The 22,997-nt window shown below is 33.0% G+C and overlaps 1 protein-coding gene across 2 annotated transcripts in view; it reads right to left on the bottom strand.

Annotated features, from left to right (window-relative positions):
* Window positions 1-4,793: 4,793 nt before the first annotated feature.
* Window positions 4,794-22,997, bottom strand: part of LOC114325572 (sodium-dependent nutrient amino acid transporter 1-like) — a 37,149-nt gene continuing 18,945 nt past the window's right edge. For both annotated transcript variants that reach the window (XM_028273666.2, XM_028273667.2), the window contains exons 5-12: window positions 18,775-19,045; window positions 18,618-18,721; window positions 11,479-11,671; window positions 11,044-11,220; window positions 10,222-10,321; window positions 8,238-8,420; window positions 6,588-6,682; window positions 4,794-5,011 (exon numbers count right to left, since the gene is read on the bottom strand). In XM_028273666.2, coding sequence (XP_028129467.2) covers window positions 4,856-5,011; window positions 6,588-6,682; window positions 8,238-8,420; window positions 10,222-10,321; window positions 11,044-11,220; window positions 11,479-11,671; window positions 18,618-18,721; window positions 18,775-19,045 — 1,279 coding nt within the window. In that variant the 3' untranslated portion in view covers window positions 4,794-4,855. The remainder of the gene's footprint in view (window positions 5,012-6,587; window positions 6,683-8,237; window positions 8,421-10,221; window positions 10,322-11,043; window positions 11,221-11,478; window positions 11,672-18,617; window positions 18,722-18,774; window positions 19,046-22,997) is intronic.

Raw genomic sequence — 22,997 nt, 5'->3', positions numbered from 1 at the left:
TTTCAATGTTCCGGCAAGAAATTTTGTCCGCAAACCTCATATTCGGATTCAGCAGCCCAAAAATATCTAAAGAAAGAAATCAGAACTACCCCAAAACTTTCCCACTAGGGAGCTCGTAGAGTAAAAATTGACTGAATCACTTGACTACTTACAGATCGTATAGCTCCTACAGATCCTATAGATCCTACGCTCTTCAATTTAATCATGAATGAAATCATCAAAAGCGTCAAAAAATGAAGAGGATACAAAATGGAGAAAAATGCTCTATTATGCAGACGACGTAATATTAATAGTTCAAGACGACGATAGTCTGAAAAGATTAGTCCATATATTTAACATAAGAGCAAAAGGATTCAATATTGACAAGTCTCTTAAATTTTTCAGCCATGACATTCTCATTCTCACTATATTCCTTTCTCCTCTTATCTTTCCCTATACCATCAATCTTTGCATTTGATATTGCTGTCCTCTCATTACGTGTCCAGGATTTTGTAACTTTGTGTTACTGATTGTACTTTGTATTGTGTTAATTATTCCGTATTCTTTGTCCATGTTATTTTAAGCATCCTTCTGTAATATTACATTTCTAATGACGCAACTTATATAAGTATGTGTTTTTGTCAATGTCCAGCCTTTAAGTCCATATTGTAATATCGAAAACACATCTCAGAGCTCTAGTTGGAGTTGTTCAACAGAGGTACCACAATCACGGTGTCATATGTCATCTGCATGTCTTATGTTGTTAATAGTTCTTTCGTTATTATTCTTTCATTTTCAGAGAGTAATGCTTTTTCAAAAATGGATTCACTATATAAATTGAATTGTAGTGTAGACCGATTACATCCCTGCCTAACTCCTCTCCTTATTACAATTATCTAAGACAGCGGTTCTCAATCTATGGTACATGTAACCACTGGTGGTCATCATCATCACCAACCCGTACTCGTCCACTGCTGGACATAGGTCTCCCTCAGCTCTTTCCATCTTTTTCTGTTTTGTGCGGCTTGCATCCAGTTGCCGACAATACACTTCAGATCGTCAGCCCATCTGGTTGTTGGTCGTCCTCTGCTCCGTAGTGCTTCTTCTTGTGGCATCCACTCGACAATACGTTTTGTCCATCGGTTGTCTGACAATCTGGCGACGTGTCCTGCCCAATTCCACTTGAGCGACGCGATTCTTTCGACGGCGTCCGTTGTTTTTGTTCTACGATGTATTTCTTCGTTTGGGATTCGGTCCCTCAAGGAGACACCCAACATCTGGCGCTACATAGCCCTCTGAGTTATGCGAATCTTGTTCACTACCTTCTTTGTGAGTGTTAACACATCTCAGTTTACCAAACGCTGGTTATTTCTTCCCAACCGAATTTAATGTCCCAAGTACTTATAAGATGCAGTCTGCTCAATATCCATTCCATCAACAGCAATATTACGATTTAGCACCAGATTAGTTATTATTTGCGTCTTGTTGATATTAATCTTTAGTCCGACCTCTAAGGAAGCGTGATATAACTTGCTCAACATTATTATTGCATCATCCATACGATCGGCTATAAGGACGATGTTATCTGCGAATCTCAATTCACTGATCTTCTCTCCATTTATATTGATACCATATTCGTTCAGATCTGCCTTCTTAAAATTGTGTTCTAAAAGGGTTGTGAACAGCTTTGGTGAGATGGTGTCTCCTTGTCGTACTCCACGCTGCATACAGAATTTATTAGTTTGTTGATCAGAGAGTCTTACGCTAGCCGTTGCATTGTGGTAGGTATATTTTATCATGTTAGTGTAGCGATGGTCTATTCGGCATTCTGTCAATGCTTTTAACATTTTCTGCTGGTTTATGGTATCGAACGCTTTCTCGTAGTCCACGAATATCAGTGCCCATGGTTTGTTGTATTCCGCCGACTTCTCTATCAAGTTTTTTATTACCAGTAAGTGGTTGTTAGTGCTATATCCGGATGTAAGCCCAGCTTGTTCTCTAGGCTGATAGAAGTCTAACTTAGCCTCCAGTCTTTTTTTTTTATTATTTTTTTTGAAAAGTTTATATATGTGTGATAGCAGACTGATAGACTGTATTTTTTTTAGATCTGTTATGTCACCTTTCTTGTGCAATAAAACAATGACTGCATTGTTCCATTGAGAAGGGGTATGTTCGGTGAAAAGCTTGGCCAAAACCTGGATAATTTTATTTCCACCTTGTTTGATTGCCTCGATCACTACTCCGTCATCGCCAGAGGATTTATTATTTTTCATTTCTGAAAGTGTCTTTTTAACTTCGTATGGTGTTACTTCTGGAATTTATATCTGATTCCTGGTTTGTGATTTTCGGCAGGGGCTGATCTTGCCTTGCGTTGGTGCTCTCATACATTTCGCGATCAAACGATTCGACAACCATAAGGAGTTCGGCTCTACCCATAGCAATGCAAAATAAAAAAAAAAAAAAAATAGCGAAATCCGTCTGTTCGCGAAGAAATCAACTATGAAAATCAGCATAATTTTCTATATCCCTAACTTTTGACGAGCAGTTTGTTTCATTAATAGAACGTTAAAATGATTAGCACAATCTTTAAAAAATCGATTACAATTTAATTACTTTTTTGAGTTGTAAATATTAAGCGATAACAATTAAATAATAAATTTAAAAATTACCGGTGAAAGTTGCATTAGTAATCCGCTAGGAGCGACACCAGCGAAGCTCAGAGCGTATAGGTACATCTCTTTATATTGTAATGCCATTACGGATCTTTTAAATTAGTTTGCAGGGAGATGAGAGATGCGGAAATTAAAATATTCGAAATTCAAACACTTTCAGGTGTGTCGAATGTGCTAATTGCAATTTAGCTTCAAATAACTTGTTTGCAAGTCAATTGGCTAAGCAAATTTATTATTGTTAAAGTTAGATCGAAATTATAAGTGATTATGATGTATAAGTACTTGTAAATGTATAAAATAAATACTCATGAAGTATCTATTAGCGATGGTGTTAGACAAATGTTTAATTATATGATTAGCAGTAGAGTAGGAAATTTCCTCCTACTTATTTAATTTAATATAAAAATGACTAGGAAGGAATTTACCGAAATTTTTTGTAGAATTTTACCATGATAGTAGTAACTTTCTTCTTAGGGTTCCTGTCTATGATGACTTTGTTGGTTGCTATATATACGGAATAGTTGTGTTGAGGTCTTGCTATACTGTGCTCTCAAGTTAGCAAGCCAGGATATTCTTCTTCATCCTGAGGCCCTTTTCCGTTCAATTTTACCTTGTAAAATGCACCGGAGTAGCTCGTATCTAGCTTGATTCCTCATTATATCTCCCAAGTACTGCAGCTTACGGCCCTTCACGATGTTGACTAAATCTGCGGTTGTGTTCATCCTCTGTAGTACTTCTTCATTGGTGACTGCCTGTCCATGGTATCTTCAGGATCCTTCTGTACAACCATAGCTCAAAAGCTTGAAGTTTCGATAGAGTTTCTGCCTTTAATGTCCACGTTTTTACTCCGTATAGAATCACTGAGTACACGTAACATTTAAGAAGCCTTATTTTTGTTTTTACAATGATGTCATGGTCTTGAACACGGAGCTCATAGTCAATAATGCACTCCTTGCCTTTCCGATGCGACATTTAATATCTTGAGTATTGTCCCACGACTCATTGATCGTAGTTCCCAAATAGTTGTATTGTGACTATTGTGAGACACGTTTAATTCTCATTTGGTTCACATACAGATTTGCTCCAGTTATTTTTTGCTTGCTGATGATCATTAGCTTGGTTTTGCTGGTGTTTATATCTAGTCCATATGTTCTACTTGTTTCAGTTATTTTATTCATTAAGTTTTGCAATCCTTCTATGGTATTAGAAAACACTATTGTATCATCTGCATACCGTAGGTTACTGTGCTTTACTTCCTTTATTGAGATGCCTTCACCAATATCTTTTAGAGCCTCTTCAAAAATGTACTCTGGGTACAGGTTGAATATCAGCGGTGAAATTATGCATCCCTGTCTTACTCCCCTTAAGATTTTGACCTGATCTGTATATTCTCCATCTATTCGGAGTAGTGCTGATTGATTCCAATACAGGTTAGCTATTATTTTCAGGTCTCTTCTGTCAATGCCTGTCCTCTTCAGCACTTCCATCATTTGTTCATGTCGGACTCTATCGAAAGCCTTTTTGTAGTCAATCAGGCATGCAAAAACATCACAGCTGATATCTCTACATTTCTGAAACAACACCTGCACGGTAAATAAAGCCTCCCTCGTACCAACGGCGTTCACAAATCCAAACTGATTGGGCGCAATTTGTTCTTCGCATTTTCGGTAAATTCTATTGTGGATGACTTTTAAAAACAGCTTGAGAAGATGGCTCATTATTAGGCTTATGGTTCCATAGTCTTCACAAACCTTTGCTCCTGGTTTTTTGGGCAACGGTACAAACTCAGATTTGAGCCACTCTGCTGAGCCAAGTAGTAACTTACAGGATAGTATTAATTACACAGTAAAGCACAATAGTCTTACATATAATACCAGGGAGAATTAAATCTTTTTACTACCAGAAATAAAAATCTTTTTACTACAAATGTTGAATGGTTGCATGTGAGAGTTCGTTTTGAATGAAGTAAAAAACAGACGTACTCTCAATCATTTATTGTAACTTCAGACGACCGGTTTCGCTCTAATCGGTTTTATCTATTTTTAACTTCGAATAAGACCCTGATAGTTTTTGCTTTGTTGTTATACTAGACAATCAAAACAAAACAAAATTCAAAATTTGAAATAAAACAATTTGTACAGATAAAATCTGAAATTTTTATTAATTAAAAACTAAGTAGTATCACAGTTAAGCATATAATTAACCTAAAGTTCGGTAATTGTCTTCAATTTTCTTCTAAACCACGATCGCCTTTTTAAAGTATTGGTGATAGCTGCATCTTGTCTATATTTTTTCCAATCCTCCTTCACTTTCGGATCGTCAGGCTCCCATGTACTTGTCGAGAACGTATTGGAAATCATCTAAAATAGTAAATTAGAGATATCTAGCCCTTCGATATTGAACGAAATACGATCATTAATAAACCAAAAAGACAAAAATCGACAAATTAAGTGAAAATATAATTTTAGACACAATTTTAGCAAGGTCGCAATAAGGGGCAATTTTAGGAACATTTTGCGTTATTCATTATACTCTTCTATGCTTGCAAAAATATGCGAAAGTAATTATAATCATTGACGTTAACTCGTTATTTTACTCAAACCTACAGGAGTGAATGCTTTGACTAAATTGTTTTCTCACCAGTATCTTCGTAAGATCTTGGAGAAAATTTTTCGTTATTTATAATTTCCCAAACTAAATAGCCTAAAGCCTCTGGGAGATTATAGCCTTTAGACTTCTCTAGCTTACTGGGATATCGCTTAGACCATACTTCCCTCATCTGTCATTCTATAGGCACGTTAATGATATACCTCAGGAGTAAGAAGCGTAGTGGTTACAGCACCAAACTCTTCGTATGATGAGCAAGTCGTAGTGTAGCTGCAGTATACAGGCAAAGTGTAGTATTGCGATAGCATAGATTTATTATAGCCTCTATGGAAATTATTTATTTAATTCTTCACCGTATGTACAATAATATATTTTTACGCAAATCGCCAGGAAATTTTGACATTCCTGTCAAAATTTCTTGAAGAAAAAGTCAGGACTTCCTTACTGTAAGGAAATGTCATTCCCTTGCTGTAAGGAAATGATATTTCCGTACAGTTGTTAGTGTTCTACATAAATGATAGAAAACACATTGCTATTAAAACCTTGTAAATTACCTTAATCATTAAATTTTCTTTATCTGGAGCTTCCTGGATAAATTTTTCAATTTCTTCCTTCGTTAAAATCTTAGATTTCTTTGCCCTATATCCTTGAGCTTGCCGTTTCAATAAAGAACGAAGTTTTGAGTATGTAGATATATCTACATTGTGTTTAAGTGCAAGGGTTGACTTCAGCATTGAATAATTGGCCCATAATGTTGAAGATTTCATCTTTAAACAAAGGTCTAGGAAGTATGCCATTACAACATTTTCTGAGAAAGAACTCGTATTTTTACTCATGCGATAATCCATAAAACGTCTGTATGCATTTTCGTACTTTTCTCTTGATTTCTTTGGCAATAATTCTAATGAAGCAGTATTCACTGCCTCAACCAGCTCTGGAGGAGTTCCAGGAATGGAAATTTCATCATCACTTATCATTTTACTTTCGAGAACACCAGCAATTAAATTTATAAGCGTCAAGTTTGACAATTCAACCTCAATACGTTTCCATAGTAACCCAAGTAATTTTATTAGGAATTTCAAAGCACCATTTATTTGGGAATAAAATTATCGCGTTTTTTTTTAAATCAATCAATATCTGTCGAATTTTAAACGATTTGCGGAAAAATAGTATGTTTACCTCGTAGGAAAAGCCACATTCCTGGACTCTGTGTTGCTAAGTCTCGGCTTGCGCCTCGACTTAGCAATCTTCACAGTCGTCCAGGAATGTTAAGCTTTTCCTACCCGGTAAACAATGTACTATTAAACATAGTAGAATCATCATACTCACCTGTTTTATAGGAAAGTTCTTGTGTTTATACAGATAATACATCAACCATGAGATCATTTGCAGTACAACTAGGCCTACAAGACTCCATCCCATAACTAAAACAATACTCAATTAAGAAATCATTAGACTTGAATAACATAGAGAAAAGGCTATACACTATCAAGTAGTTGCAAATTTGCTTCAAGCTTTTAATCAGTCAGTATAATTTATATTGAGTCAGACTAAGATTTAGTCAGTCAGTATAATAAGTCAGTATAATTTATCTTCTTGTTCATTCTAGGTTGCCTATTCTGGAATTAATTCCTTCCCACATTTCTAATTCTTCTTCATTTCATTTTGGTTTGTCATTAACTATTTGTTTAGTTATTCGATTTCCATCATTTTTAGTATCCATTCTGTTTTTAGACTGTTTCCATTTGTACGTTATTTCCATTTTATTTTCTGATTAATTGCATAGATATTAATTTATTGTCTTATTTCTGCATTAATTTCACAGTGAATGTTATCAGTATCAGGTGATTTTCCAGTTTTCAGGTTTTTCAATGGGTGTTTTAGTTCTGATGTTATAATCGACAAATTATTATCAATGTTTAAATGTCCGATATATTGTTTCCTGTTGTCTGCGAATAGATTTTGTATATAATATGTTTTTCCAATAGTCGTTTATTTGTTCTACAGAATCGTATCATCCATACTTGTTAATATGCCACTCATAGTATATTATTTCTACTTCCAGTTCCTTTATGTATTTTATTGTGGAGAAGTTTGTCATCATATTTTTTATGCAAGTCTTATATCTCTTCACATGTTTCTGTAAGCCACTTCTCCTTTGTGTCCACTATTTTTCTTCTGATTTATTTGTGAATTTCTTTATACAGTCGAACCCGCTTATTAGAATATTGGTAATAGGAATATCCCGCTTTAAGGAATAGAAATTTGAGGTCCCATGACGTTTCTAATAACCACCAATGATCGGGTATTAGAATATCCCGGTTATATTAATACTTTTGCTTGGCAGAATACATTCCAATAAGCGGGTTCGACTGTATTTACTATTATCTTTTTTTTGTGTTGTTTTCTCAAATTGATTATTTATATTAGGTATTTCATCAGTCTGATATAGTTTTTTGCCTATTGATTTGTGTTTTTTAGATTGTCTTCACTTTGTTTAATTATTGTTTTTATTTAAGTTCACAATTTTTCAGGATCTTCTCTCCCTCCACTTTCTGTATTTCTATTTTTAAGTTCTTGACATTTTTGATTAATTTGAGTGTTATATGTTGCTTCGCTTCCTTTTCCTTCAGTATGTTCACGACTGGTTGGTTTTCCTGTTTTGTTTTGATTCTTTATTCATAAGCAAGCTGTGGTGGATGGGAACAGCTGCACAAGGGAATATTTTTGCTGATCTATCGCAATGTATCTGACTTCTGATGCAATTGTCTAATTGTCTTGTAGCGATTTCCACGTGTATAATCTGCTAGCTAGTAGTTTTAACCATGTATTCATAACTATCTTGTTCTGTTCTTGACATAGAACCGAGAGATATAGACAAAGACAATGTTGATAAACAAAGCTTTATAAAAAACTCTCAGTTTCTTGCTTGTCACTTTCTATAATGTGTTCAGTTCATTATAGTAAGTGGAATCTTACCTGTCAGACCTAAAGGATACGAGAGACTGTAGATACCATACTCCATAGGTTTCAAGGTTCCGACGAAGTAAATAAATATAGCAATTAAAAAAATTGGCATCGCTAGACCCCAAGTGATTCTCCAGTAAATTCCAACTTTTCGTTTGGTCATAAATTCGACATCAATACACAAATTATTAATTCCTAAAAAAATAATTTTAACTTACTAAGACTGTTTAGAGTATAGAGCGTAAAAACAAAATTGTAAAGGGCGATGGAAAAAATATAGATATAATTAAGATAGCCTATGGCAGCGGTTCTCAAACTTTTTTAGTCGCGGTACCCTTGTAGGGCTAAAAATATTTCGAGGCACACCAACCCTTGAAGCGATTTGGGAAGCGACAGAAAATGAAAAAGAAAATACAATTCTGAGGTTCATTTGATTTCAATATAAACTTTATTTCAGATCAATAAAATACAGTACATTTGATATTCAAATATCCTTACTTAATATGATGAATTAACTCAAAATTAAAAGAAGCAGTAACAATCCTGGCAAAAGAAGCACGGAAAATAGGTCTAGAAATTAACGAAGGAAAAACAAAATATCTACTCTGATCTACAAGAGAAGATAACAGGATGAGAGAAATCAAAATAGAAAACTACACTTTTGAAAGAGTCCAACAATTTAAATATTTGGGAGTAATAGTGAATGGCCAAAACAAGAGAAGTGAAGAAGTAACGGAACGAATACAGAATACTAGCAGGCAACAGACCATACTGGAGATATCATAGGCTTATGAAGGACAAGAACTTATCCAGAAATACAAAACTGAAAATATACAAAGTTGCAATCAGACCAGTAGTTACGTACGCAGCTGAGACAATGTGCCTCACGGAAAAAGATGAAGAAAAATTGAGAATATTCGAAAGAAAAATACTCAGAGGGATAATGGGCCCGATAAGAATGGACAACGGAGAAATGAGTAGAAGAATGAACCATGAACTAGGAGACACAATGAAGAGAGAAGATATAGTTAGATTTATTAAATCACAGAGGCTGAGATGGCTGGGACACATAGAGAGAAGGAAAAACGACCTACTGATTAAGAAGATCACCAGATATAAACCAGAAACTGAATGGCCAAGAGGAAGATCCAGAGAGAGATGGGAGGACCAGGTCATGAGAGATATCAAAATTCTGGAAGTGAGAAACTGGAGGGAACTATGCACATATCGAAATGAGTGGAAGAAAATTGTAACGAAAGCCAAGTCATACAACAAACTTTGACAACATACAAGTGGAATTCGGAGTGATTCACCGCAATAAGCGAATCAGAGAGCTCTATTAATCGATGTGAAACACACAAGTTTTTTGCGCTACAACCTTGCCAGCAACATTATTTTCTGAATATACCTGCATCCAGAACTCTTCTTGGCTTCCTTCACAGTATTTGAGTTTTAAACTGCTATCTTCGCTGATCTCAAGTAGATTTTGAAAAACTTCATTTTGTCATTCCGACAGGTTTATTTTTTGGATCACACGAAAACGGGGCTATCATTTAGCTATATAAGTCATCTAACTCAATGTCAGGAAAATAGTTCACAATACTTTCTTCCAAACCTTGCAAATGAGCAATAACAATAATTTCAAAGAAATTAGTTTGAGGATTGATTTCATTTGTTATATCAAATTCCTGTAATCGAGAGAAAGTACAAATAGTCAACATGTTTCTATTGGACAGTGGCGCAGCGGCCAGTTGTTAAATGTTCTTAAATGTTCCATGTCACCCTTGGAAAATGCTTGAGGCACCCCAGGGTGCCACGTCACCACTTTGAGAACCTCTGGCCTATGGAATAGGTCTTTCTTCTTGTGGCTGGCCAGTAATTTTTATGGTAAAGCAGTGATTTGGTAAAGTGAAGAGCAAAGTGCAAAGAGCATTTACAAGAAAGCCTGAACAAATTTAGTACGAAATGAATAGATGAAATTAAATTATTTTCTTACCGTATAGAAATGTTATCGCCAGCGTTTCCAATATTGCGCATATAAATACAACAAAGGTACCTCCAAAATTGTCTACTAAATCCAACACATACTGACCACCCTGGAAAATATACGGAAATATTTAGGACTACATATATGTATCCATTAAATATTATAACAAAATAATACATGTTAAATGACACTAGAGACAGAATTCATCCTTGTTTCACACCTATGGAGTTTTTCTCTCTCAACTGGTCATGTACTTTACTATTGGCAGTTTGGTTATAATATAAATAATTATATATGATTCACAAGTCTATTGTTTAAACTTGTAGAGCAAATAGAGCCTCTCGGATACTCTAAGACATTATCATCATCATCAATCAGCCCTTTGCATTCACTGCTGAATATAGGCCTCCTCTATTTCCGTACACTGTCTTCTGTCCTGGGCGCTTTTAATCTAATTTGTGGGCATTCGCTTTATATCGTCCTTCCATCACGTGGGGATTTTCCTCTACTTCTTTTATCTGCTCTTGGTTTCCACTCGAGCAACCTCTTTGTCCATCTCCCATATGCCATCTGTGTCCATGACATTTGTTCTTCGCATTTTTGATATGTTCTGCTGTAGTATATCTTTGAATTGTTATTCATTTTTATCTTTCAGCCTCAGCATTTAACCTTTTTTGGAAATTTCATTTTTAAAGCTTCAATTCCACTCATATTTATTTTTCTACATATTTGAAATTTGTTGGTTGTATTGTTCATGTTTTGTTTATATCCTGCGTTAATTATATTGTATATTCCCAAATTGTCTAAAATACATTTCATTCTCTTACTTACCGAAGTAGTATAGATTAGTCCAAGGCTAAACAAGGCGAAAGCAGTAACTGAAGCTATTATCCAATCAGGAATGCTTATAAACGCATCTTTGATGGATGTTATGACGGTGGCATGTGCAGCAACTAACGTTCCAATGCCCAAAACGAAGAGCATAAAGAAGAATGTTATGGAAAATGCCTAAAACATAAAATTTAAGATGGTACACCATTAATGTGCACATATTAGATAATATGGGAATAATTGTTGTATACTTTGTACCAGACAGCGTCCTAATATTGGTTATTGTAATTTCAGCATTTTTTGCAGTACCGCAGGAGACCTGCGGATGCATAGTAAATTATAGTATGCAAAACCGGTCGTTCGTAGTAAAATCAATTGAATGTCTTTTGATTGAAAGTCATTTTATTTACTTAAAAAGCATTTTTAAGTACTTACCCAAGGTACAAAGTTAAATTTTGAAATAGCATCAGGATAGGACACAAATGCCAAACCAGTGCCTCCACCTTTCGATATAACTTCGCTGGGAGGTACATTCAGTTCATGGGCCAAGTTACCAAGAATACCAAATATGGTAAAACCTGATAGTAGCGATGTAAAAGTGTCCAATGTAGTTATAATAAATGCATCCCTAGAACAAGACAAAATCTGATAATCTAATCAAAAATAATATATTCAAATTGTTAATTTATAGTAATAGGGTTATAAATAGTAAAACTTTTGAATACTAAAAAAAATCAAAGTATTGAATTCATACCAGATGATGATTTTTTTTATTTTTTATTATACTGTTTTTTGCATGGTGATCTGGTAATAATCCAAAATTCTCGAAGGAAGATTTAGGGCCATCTACAGACTATATACCTATTTACACAGACAGCCAAGCGGCTATTCTGGCAGTAATGAATCCACTCACGAAATCAAAACTGGTGAGAAACTGCAAAGACCTCCTCAACAACCTGGCAAAAGAAAATCAAGTGTCTTTATTGGCTTGAGTGCATGGAAATAAACGAGCAGATATGTTTGCAAATAAGGTTTGAAGACCCAGAACCTATCTGCGGCATCATTAAAGAGGCTACGAAAAATGAGGTTCAGAAAAAGCTGATATGGAATCCTCCTCTTTCGTAAGTGCCCTCTCTATCGAGGTTGGCGATCAATATGGCAAATTTCTCTTTGTTCTGTGAAATCTCTGATATTTCGTCGCCAAGATATTTTCTTTCTTCCTATACCTCTTTCACCTTCGATGTTACCTCCCAATATTACCTGGAGCAAATTTCCTATGGCGCATTATGTATCCTGATAGATAGGGAATCATCGGAAGAAATGGAGGGTCACTTAAGGGCAAATCCAGACTAAAAAAGAATATTGATAAAACTCTCGAACAATTTGATGAACCTCAATAAACGAGAGATCAAAGTGGTCACTTGGTTATTGCTATTTATGAAACAGGAGTGGAACGAACACATTAGTAGAATGGTAGAGGATAGGATAGTACGAATAGCATGAGGTAAGTGACCAAAGGGACGAAGAAGTATTGGCAGACCAAGAAAAAGACGGTGCGATAACTTAAATAATTTAGGAGGCTAATATTGAAGAAGAAACAGGCTTTAAAGCTTACATACAAGAAGGAAGAAGAAGAATAAAACTACCTATACGAGCTAGGTAAGGTGCATTAACCATAATGCAGAGAGTAAGAAATGGAACAAGAGACTACCACACACATACTATGCCATTGCAATGTGCAATGTGCAAATAAGTGATGTAAGGTACGAATTTACTGTTCAACTGAGGTTTGAACCAGAAGAGGTCCTAAAACTATCAATAAGAAAACTGTTGGACTTCGTTGAGGCTACAGAAGTTATTATAGTTTAAGGAAAAAAAACAAGGTATGGTATAAAGGCTTTACGACCAAGTGCCAGAGACTAACGAGTCTCGCCTGATTTAAGAAGAAGAAACTAGATATTAACTATGATTTCCCTCGTGTCTTTCAAATTCCTTGATATGACATATTTGACACAATAGAAGAAAATGTCTTTAGATGCTCTATGCACATTACTCTTTTTTACTTAAATATAACTATACCTATTGAACAAATAACACCTAAGATACAAATAAATTAGTCCAGAAAGCCACTGCGCATTCGCTAGGAAAAATATTCCCATTCGGATTTTTTGCACAATCTTACTCAAAAAGGACCCCTTTTAACAAATTTGCATGTTGCCAGGACCAAAAAGTGGGTCAAAAATTTTTTAAACGTTTTTTTTTTTGTTTTTTTCATAATTTTTTTTTGCATGGAACAAAGTTTTTTTTAGGTTTCTTGGATCATTCCAAAAAGAAAAGGTCTTTAGTGACATTTCTCTAAAGTTGATAGTTTTTGACATATAAGCGATTAAAAATTGAAAAATTGCGAAATTTGCCATTTTTAACCCTCAAAAACTATGTAAAAAACTGAAAATTTGAATGTTGCCAAGGTAGGTAGATATTCTTTAAACATCGATTGATGAAATCCCAAAGAGTTTTTTGCAATACAATATTCAAAACTCCTTTGTTTTTGAAGTTATACTTTTTAGGCGCGATTGAGATTGAGGGTGAATTTATATTGATCTGCGCGCATGCGCACACCGACAGTATGGTATTAGTCGTTATACGGGCTCTGATTGGGTGTTGAAATGATCTGTCAATAATAAATAATTGTTCAATATGAAGGTAAACAAATGTATAATATATTAGTTTTATTGTTGTGAGGACAGAAACAAAAAAGTTTATAATTGTAGTGACATTTAAATAGTTTTTAAAAGCAACAGGTACGTAATAATTGTAAATGTATCATAGGTACCTACCTATTTGAACCTACCAAAATACATAGTATGTAATACTTTTATTTACATAATTTGATTACCATCAAAATTTCTATCAATGTTCACCTAATATATTGTTTTCTTACTCTATGTTTTGTTGTATTTTTTCAATTCTAAATCATTTCAATTCAAAATCAAAATAATTTAATTTAATTCAAAAATGTCAAAAGCTTAATCCGTTTAGTTAGTCGATCTTCGCACATAATGACACATTGCCTCCGTGGCGAAGCGTTTAAGGCGAATGAACCATATATACCAACCGCGCTGATAGCTGGTTCGAATCCCAATAAAAAGTTTTATTTTTTTATTTTTTTTATACATTTTATGATTGTAAGTATATTTATTATATAATTTTATTTTCAGAAAATACGTATTTAGTTAAAAAATTTTCCGACAATTAATGTTTAGAAATTATTTGTGGCATTTTTAATGTGTTTGTGTGTGTTTTATTCTTTTATTTTAATTTTTGGCACTGTTTTAATAAAAATGTTTGAGAAGTAGTAAGTATAAATTAGTTTAATATTTAAATAAAATATAAATAAAAAGTATATTAATTTCGTTTAAATCATATAATAGAAGCATAACTTCTTACGTGCGTACAAAGTACACACACATTCTTTTTTTAATTGCTAATCAAGCGTGCGCGACACTATTTTCCACCGACAGTATGGTGCAAATGATTATTTCATAAACCGGTGACTTTAAGCAAAAATCCCGAAACAGGTCGATTTTTATTTTTAAGTTATCATATTGTGGCATATAAATATGGTATACTAGTGACGTCATCCATCGGGGCGTGATGACGTAATCGATGATTTTTTTAAATGAGAATAGGGGTCGTGTGCTAGCTCATTTGAAACGTTCTTCAATTCTCTATTCCGTAATACAAACATTTATATAATTATTTATACAGGGTGACCTTCTACTTCTTTTTTTTTCAAATAATTTAATTTAATAAAAATTTTTTGGACTCCCTGTATAAATAATTATGTAAATGTTTACATTACTGAATACAGAATTGAGGAACCTTTCAAATGAGCTACCAGACGACCCCTATTCTCATTTAAAAAAATCATCGATTACCTCATCACGCCCAGACGGATGATGTCACTAGTATACCATATATGCCACAATATCATAACTTAAAAATAAAAATAGACCTGTTTCGACTTCAGTAATAATAATTGACTTATGCTCCTTCTCAAATATGTCCGGAACATTAATAAAAAAATTAAAATATTTAAAAATTTCGAAAAACGTCGATTTTTTTCTGCTTTCTTTGCTTATAACTTTAAAACGATTCGTTTTGGAACAAAGGTGTAGAGAAATAAAATAAAGATAATTGAATTTTGTATGATATACGACTGGTCAAAAAGGTCTTAACGTATTACCTTTTCTGCAATATAGCAATAAATACAAAATAAGGTGGCAAAATACGCCTGTTGTTATTCAATGTTTTTAACCACTTTGGTGGCACTTAGAACCTTAGTAATTCGCTTAGGAAATTCTTTGTAACATACTTAAACCGTGTACCAAATTTCATTAAAATCGACCTAATAGATTTTGCATAATAAATTTGCAATCTAAATGTTTTTAAAAAAGTTCAAATTTTTTAAAATCTTTCTGAACAAAAAGTAGACCATTTAGAAGGTGTCTAATTTTTTTAAATATAAAAAGGTGCTCTACCTATCTAATACACTTTACATAATTAAAATCGGATTATTTAAGGGGCCTCAGCAATGTTTTAAACTTATAAACAATTTTTTGGCTTATAAACAAATAGCTTTGTTTAATAATAAAAAAATTAATTTTTAGCAATGCAAATAATTAAAACCGGTATAATTTGACTTAAACTTTCAAATGCTGTCAGCAGAATTGCTATTTTATTTTTTAATCAAAAGTTATTCGCGTTCAAAAATTGCAATTTTTCGGATTTTTGAAAGTTCCACTGCGCTTATCTCGAAAACTATGCATCCTACTAAAAAACTTGTAAGAACATTTTTTGCTTAGAATTACTCAAGAATTTCTCAAGTTCTTTGTTTATAACAATCTTATCGACATCCGGATCAACTGTTACCCAAAAAAATCGTGTTCTACGGGTAAAAAAAATACATAAAAATCTTGGGTAAGTCCATCTAAATAAAGGAGCCCGTAGCACTCCCTCCTGGCCACAGGACTAATTTGTTGATAAGCCAAAAAATTGTTTATAACTTTAAAACATTGCTGAGGCTGCTTAAACAATCCGATTTCAATTCTGTAAAGTGCATTAAATAGGTGGAGTGCTTCTTTATATGTACAACAATTGACAAATCTTTGTATGTTCTAGTTTTTGTTGTGCAAGATTTTAAAAAATTTTAAAGTTTAGATTGCAAAATTATTATTCAAAATCTAGTAAGTCAATTTTAATGAAATTTGGTGTACGGTTTTAGCACATTACAAAAATTTTCTAAGCGAATTAGGAAGGTTCAAAGTGTAACCTATGTGATGGAAAATTATTGAATAAAGACAGGCTTGTTTTGCCCCCTTATTTTATATTTATTGCTATTTTGCAGCAAGGGTGATAAATTAGGACATTTTTAACAATCGCATCTGATAGAAAATTTAATTATCTTTGTTTTATTTCTATACGACTTTGTTCCAAAATGAATCGTTTTAAAGTTATAAGCAAAAAAAGTAGAAAAAAAATCGAAATTTTTTGAAATTTTTAAATATTTTATTTTTTTTATTAATGTTCCGGGCATATTTGAGAAGGAGCATAAATCAATTATTATTAACGAAGTTATCTCCTAACTTTATCCGCAAAAATCTGAATGCCACCTCTCACATCCACCTAAAAACAGATCCTTACTGGTCTATAAAGTCGCCGGTTTACGAAATAACGAATTTATTCCTTTCATTTGCACCATACTGTATACACATACAACGGTGGAAAACAGTGTCGCGCACGCGTGATTAGGAATTAAAAATCAAAGGAATTTTGAATACTGTATTGCAAAAAACTCTTCGGAATTTCATCAATCGATGTTAAAAGAATATCTACCTACCTTGGCAACATTCAAATTTTAAGTTTTTCACATAGTTTTTGAAGGTTAAAAATGGCGGATTTCGCAATTTTTCAATTTTTAATCGCTTATATGTCAAAAACTATCAACTTTAGAGAAAAGTCACTAAACACCTTTTCTGTTTGGAATGATCCAAAAAACCTAAAAAAACTTTGTTCCATGCAAAAAAATAATTTTAGGAAAAAACAAAAAAAAAAACGTTTAAAAAATTTTTGACCCACTTTTGGTCCTGGCAACATGCAAATTTGTTAAAATGGGTTCTTTTTGAATAAGATTGTGCAAAAAATCCGAATCGGAATATTTTCCTAGCGGATGCGCAGTGGCTTTCTGGACTAAATGGTATCACCCTTTAGAGTTCCCAAAGCTTCATATACCAGGGCAGAGAGCTAAATAGTCAGCTAGAGTAGTCAAAAGACATTAGAAGACGCATTATAATAGCAAGATCTGATTTTTGAAGTTATACTTCTTTAGGCGCGTTGGGAGTAAATTTATATGTGCGCGAATTCATCAAAAGTCTTGATCCTGAGCGCAGCTGAAACGATAAACGTGCTCTGATTGGGTAATTACAATGACCTGTCAACAATAATAATTGTTCAATATGTCGGTTATGGGTAAACAAATGTTGTGTATATTAGTTTTTATTGTTGTGAGGACAGAAACAAAAGCAAGTTTTGTATTAACTTTCTAAATAGTTTTTAAAAGCAACAGGTACGCAATTGTAAATGTTTCAGTATTGTAATAAAAAATTACATAGGTACCTATTTGGAAAATGTAAGTACCTACTTTTTAGGTAAAGCTTTGATTTACATAATTTGATTACCAACAAAATTTCTACCAATCTTCATCTAATATATTGTTTTCTTAGTCTATGTTTTGTTGTATTTTAATATTTTAATTCCACAAAAATCAAACTAATTTGATTAAATTCAGAACTGTCAAAAGTTTAAAACGTTCAGTTGGTCTATGTTCTCACATGACGACGGGCGTGGCTAAATGCTTAGACGCTTTGATTTCGAAACAAATCACTCTTATATATGCGGGTTCGATCCCCGATGCAAATTTTTCTTTTTTTATTTTTTTATACGTTTTATAAGTTTAATATTTAAATAAAATATAAACAAACTGTTTAAAGTGTATTAATTTCGTTGAAATTATATAATAGAAGTATAATTTGTTACGTGCGTAAAATGCTCTGTAACTCCAAGCTATCAGTCACAATAAGATTGAGAACACTAAACTGTTATGTGTGGTCTCTATTTACTATACGGCTGTGAGACCTGGACATTAAAACAGTATGACGTCAACAAACGGAATTCATTCATACTGGAAATAATGAACACACGTCCTCCTCTGGTCAATACTATCAAAATTAGAAAGACGTCATATCTAGGACACATAATGCTCCATAGGGAAATTGAGCAGCTCTTTGAGAAGAAAGAAAAAATGGTGGCTCTGAAATATCAGAGATTTTACTCACAAAACACGGAATGACTTAATTCATCAAACCCAGAACAGAGAGAAATTTGCCATATTGATCGCCAACCTCAATAAAGAAGGCACTTAAGAGAAGGATACCTATTTTGTAAGACTATTCTTAGATACGAGCATTCTTTTTGTCGACATCTACGGATTAATTTAAAAAAATTTAAGTACTCACCTGTTAATATCGTGATCGAATCTGTTGTAGGATGAAAAAGTTATAATTTGTCCAAAACTAACGCCCAAGGAGAAAAAACATTGGGTCACAGCTGCGTACCATACCTAAAAAGCTTTTGCACCTAATAATATATTAATAACAGCACCAAATTCTTTACCTCTGCTTGTAGAAGCTTGCTAAAATCAGCCTTGATGAAATAAAGCATTCCATCGACAGCTCCGTCTAAAGTGACGGATCTGATGAACAAGATAATCATAATGACGTAGGGAAATATAGCCAGGAAATACGACGCTTTTCCGGAACTTCTTACTCCTTTAACTGATACGAGGAACGTTACGGTCCAAGTGAAGAATAGAAGAAGAGCCAGTCTCCAGTTTGGTAATCCAATGCCGTTAGATATATCGTCGGTTTCGTCTAAAACATCTCTCCTGCAAAGAAGATAATAATAATTAATTATTTGCAATTAATTTGTTTCGACTATTTGGTTGAATTTAAAACTGCATTTATTTCGGAAGTTCGATATTTCGTTGACTACCTATTTTGATCCTTTTTTCATATGTGCCATTAGGACCAACTAGTTTTATTATCGAACCAGTTGTTAGATGTTTTAGTTCAGAGAAATAAGGAAAAAATATCCTGTTGGTGACACAACCCCCTCCAAGCCGAAACCAAATTTTTTGAGTAGTATGGACATCTATAATAATAACCTATATGTTTCCTGTAACCGATTTTGATTATACAGCGTGTTTCATTGGGAAACGGAAATACTTTAATGGTGAATAGAGGTCACCGAGCCGGTTCTAGATATAGTACATTTTTTTGCCCTACCGACTTTTATAGCCGAGTTACAGGGTGTTTTATCGATTTTGCCCATTTCTTTCCTAAACCATAACTTTAGAACCACCCAGTATTTTTTTTTTGATATTTGGTATACATATGTCTCATTCAAAACCCAAACGACCGACATACTAACCATAAGAAAAATCCAGGTCCGGATAAACAAAAAATTATAAAGTAATTGTGACCTTAAAACAACACCCTGTATATTGAAATTTTGAAAATATGTTTGCATATTTGAAAAGAGCACAAAAAAGTAAGTTTAATGGTTCGCTTCAATTTTTCGGCCAGACAATTTTATGACTTTCATTTTGAAATTATATTGAATTTTTTAATAACTTTGACATTTAAAAGCAGATATTATTAACTTTTAGTTATAAATTATTAAAGTTAATGAATAAATACTAATTTTAAAAATAATCTATACTTATTTAACACATTGGAAAGACCCAATTACTAATGACAAGAAAAATCCAGGTCCGGATTATGAAAAAAATAGAAAGTAATTGTGACCTTGAAACAACACCCTGTATATTGAAATTTTGAAAATTTGTTGGTGTATCTTAAAAGAGCATAAAAAACTGCGTTAAAAGGTGCATGTCAAATTTTTGCGCAGATAATTTAATTACGGCAATTTTAAAATAATATTGATTAATTCTGTCAAGATCACAAGAAGCTAGGAGAAAAATGAAAAACAATCCAAATGTACTTAGAAAATCGATTCGAAATATTTTAAAACGAGCAAGGAAATACATCGAACAAAATGGCGGACATTTTGAGCAACTGTTATAGTTCAAATATTTTTAATTTATGTTAAATTTTTGAATTGTAACGAATTTTTGTTTTATTAGATATAGCAGTTTTTTTAATTCTTTACTAAACCATTAAAATATCCCAATTCTCGCAATTCTAATTTTTAATTATGTGCATATAGCTACAAATCCAGAGAATCTATGAAGCCAGCGTAGTAAATAAGTATTAAGTATTTTTAAAAATAAGTATTGATTCATTAACATTAAATTATTATTAAAAGTTAACAATACCTGGTTTTTAATCTCAGAGTTCTTTAAAATTTCAATATAATTTCAAAATTGATGTAATTAAATCAACGGCGATAAAATTAAAATAAGCCATTAATCACAGTTTTTCATGCTCTTTTAAAATTCGCAGAAAAATTTTTAAAATTTCAATATACAGGGTGTTGGTTCAAGGTCACAATTACTTTGTATTTTTTTCTTAATCCGGACCTGGATTTTTCTTGTCATTAGTAATTGGGTCGTTCCAATGTGGTAAATAAGTATGGATTATTTTTAAAATTAGTATTTATTCATTAACTTAAATAATTTATAACTAAAAGTTAATAATATCTGCTTTTTAATGTAAGTTCTTAAAAAATTCAATATAATTTCAAAATTAAAGTCATAAAATTGTCTGGCCGAAAAATTGAAGCGAACCATTAAACTTCCTTTTTGTGCTATTTTCGAATATGCAAACAGATTTTCAAAATATCAATATACAGGGTGTTGTTTTAAGGTCACAATTACTTTATAACTTTTTTTTAATCCGGTCCTGGATTTTTCTTATGATTAGTATGTCGGTCGTTTGGGTTTTAAATGAGACAAATGTGTACCAAATATCAAAAAAATATACAGGGTGGTTCTAAAGTTATGGCTTAGGAAAGAAATGGGCAAAATCGATAAAACACCCTGTAACTCGGCTATAAAAGTGGGTAGGGCAAAAAATATACTATATCTAGAACCGGCTCGGTGACCTCTATTCACCATTAAAGTATTTCCGTTTCCCAATGAAACACCCTGTATATATAGTTATAAACAAATGAAGATCAAAAAACCGTAAATTTTCGTTTTTTCGTCTATTACCAAAAAGTTAAGCATTTTAAACAAAATTGAGATTAAAAAACCTCATAAATCGTATACAAAACTTCAATATGGCGTTCGCTGAACAAGTCTTTCCTTATTGGTTGCTTAAGAAATTGCAAAATAAATCATAAATTTTGTTTTTATAAATATTCATTACTTATGTAAAAATTGGATGCAAATTGCCCAAGATAGAGAGGCATGGAAGAAGGAAGAGGAGGCCTATATCCAAGGATGGATGTTTAGGGCTGAGTAGATAGATGTAAAAATTAACTACTTAAAGAACCTTATTATTACACGGAATGCTGAAACTTCTGATGCTTAAATTATGCCCTAAATTTCAAAGTAATTGGTAAAATAGTTTAAAAGTTATTTAATTTGTTTATCCAAAATTTATTTCTTTTGCATCACTATAAGTCAGAAAATCATGAAGTTACAGTAGGGGAGATATGCCTGAGACGGCATACTGGCTGAGACGGCATACTGGCTGAGATGGCATATCACGCGTTTTTCGCAAACTATTTCAAATTTGGTGGCTAGTGTGACAGTTTTCAGTTCCTTAAGTTTGTCAAGATTGCTGAGCATGTTAGTTTTGTTTTGACAGCAGTATCCTTTGGAATGTTTAATAAGTAGGACAAAATATTTTTTTGTATCACATTATAATTCGTGAGTCTTTACACCTAAGTTAAGTTTTTAAATTTTGTGATGTTCTTTTACTTTATACCTATCACACCTGTATCGATTTATATCTTAAAAATGTGCTTAAGAAAAATTAGGTTGAAAAAACAGTCTGATTGCAATGTTGCCTGAGATGGCGTAATAAGCAAGCGGATTAGATCATCCTTATGCGTTTTTAAACTGCATTAATTTTGTTATAATATGATTGGAGTTTTTGGAGTTATATTTTGTTGGTATATTTTGGAGTTGAAGAGGAATTCGAACCGACCAAGATGCTGCTTACATTTTTTGTAATGACCTCTTTTCATTATCTCGTTCTCGAGATACTTGGCTAAGATGCCAAATTTTTGGAAAGTGGTAATATTCTGGTGGGCCGGTGTACCCAAGACTGCAAAAAAATTTATTATATCGAGATTAGTGCCTTTATTTTAAGGGTATGCCATCTTACCCACATTTATGTGAGATGGCACATGTAATATTGGAAACGGTTCGAAAACCTTGAATTTTACTGAGTTAACGCGATAAATAACTTCGATAAGATGCTGGTTAAGTGATTACAACGTGTGAAAAGATATTGACTTTATTAGCTCTAAGACACTAAAATTAAACAGTAAAATATAAGATAAGTCCGTTACACTTTGAACTATCTAAAGTTTTGATAAACACGACCACTTTGAAGAGATTACGATGCACGCTAAGGGATTGTCTCACCCTATGACTCGGCCGTGGTGTTTGAAGACGAACGCTTTTACGAACCTTTTTCTTGGGCGAATGTGCCTTGCGACGTCTGTTTGGCGATTGAGGTTTATCGTATGATGATATGTGGATATATTGGTATAAAACTACTACGTTGCCACGTCATAAAAAAGGCAAAAATAAAGGAATTAAGAGGGCATAAACAAATATTTTAAAATTTGTTTTTTCAGAAGAAAACTATAATATGTAACTTGTTAAAATATAATGTTATATTTAAGTAAATGTTCCTAGC

This window comes from Diabrotica virgifera, chromosome 3, assembly GCF_917563875.1.
Source record: "Diabrotica virgifera virgifera chromosome 3, PGI_DIABVI_V3a".
Classification (NCBI taxonomy): Eukaryota; Metazoa; Arthropoda; class Insecta; order Coleoptera; family Chrysomelidae; genus Diabrotica; species Diabrotica virgifera.
This window is presented reverse-complemented; position numbering and strand designations above follow the sequence as displayed.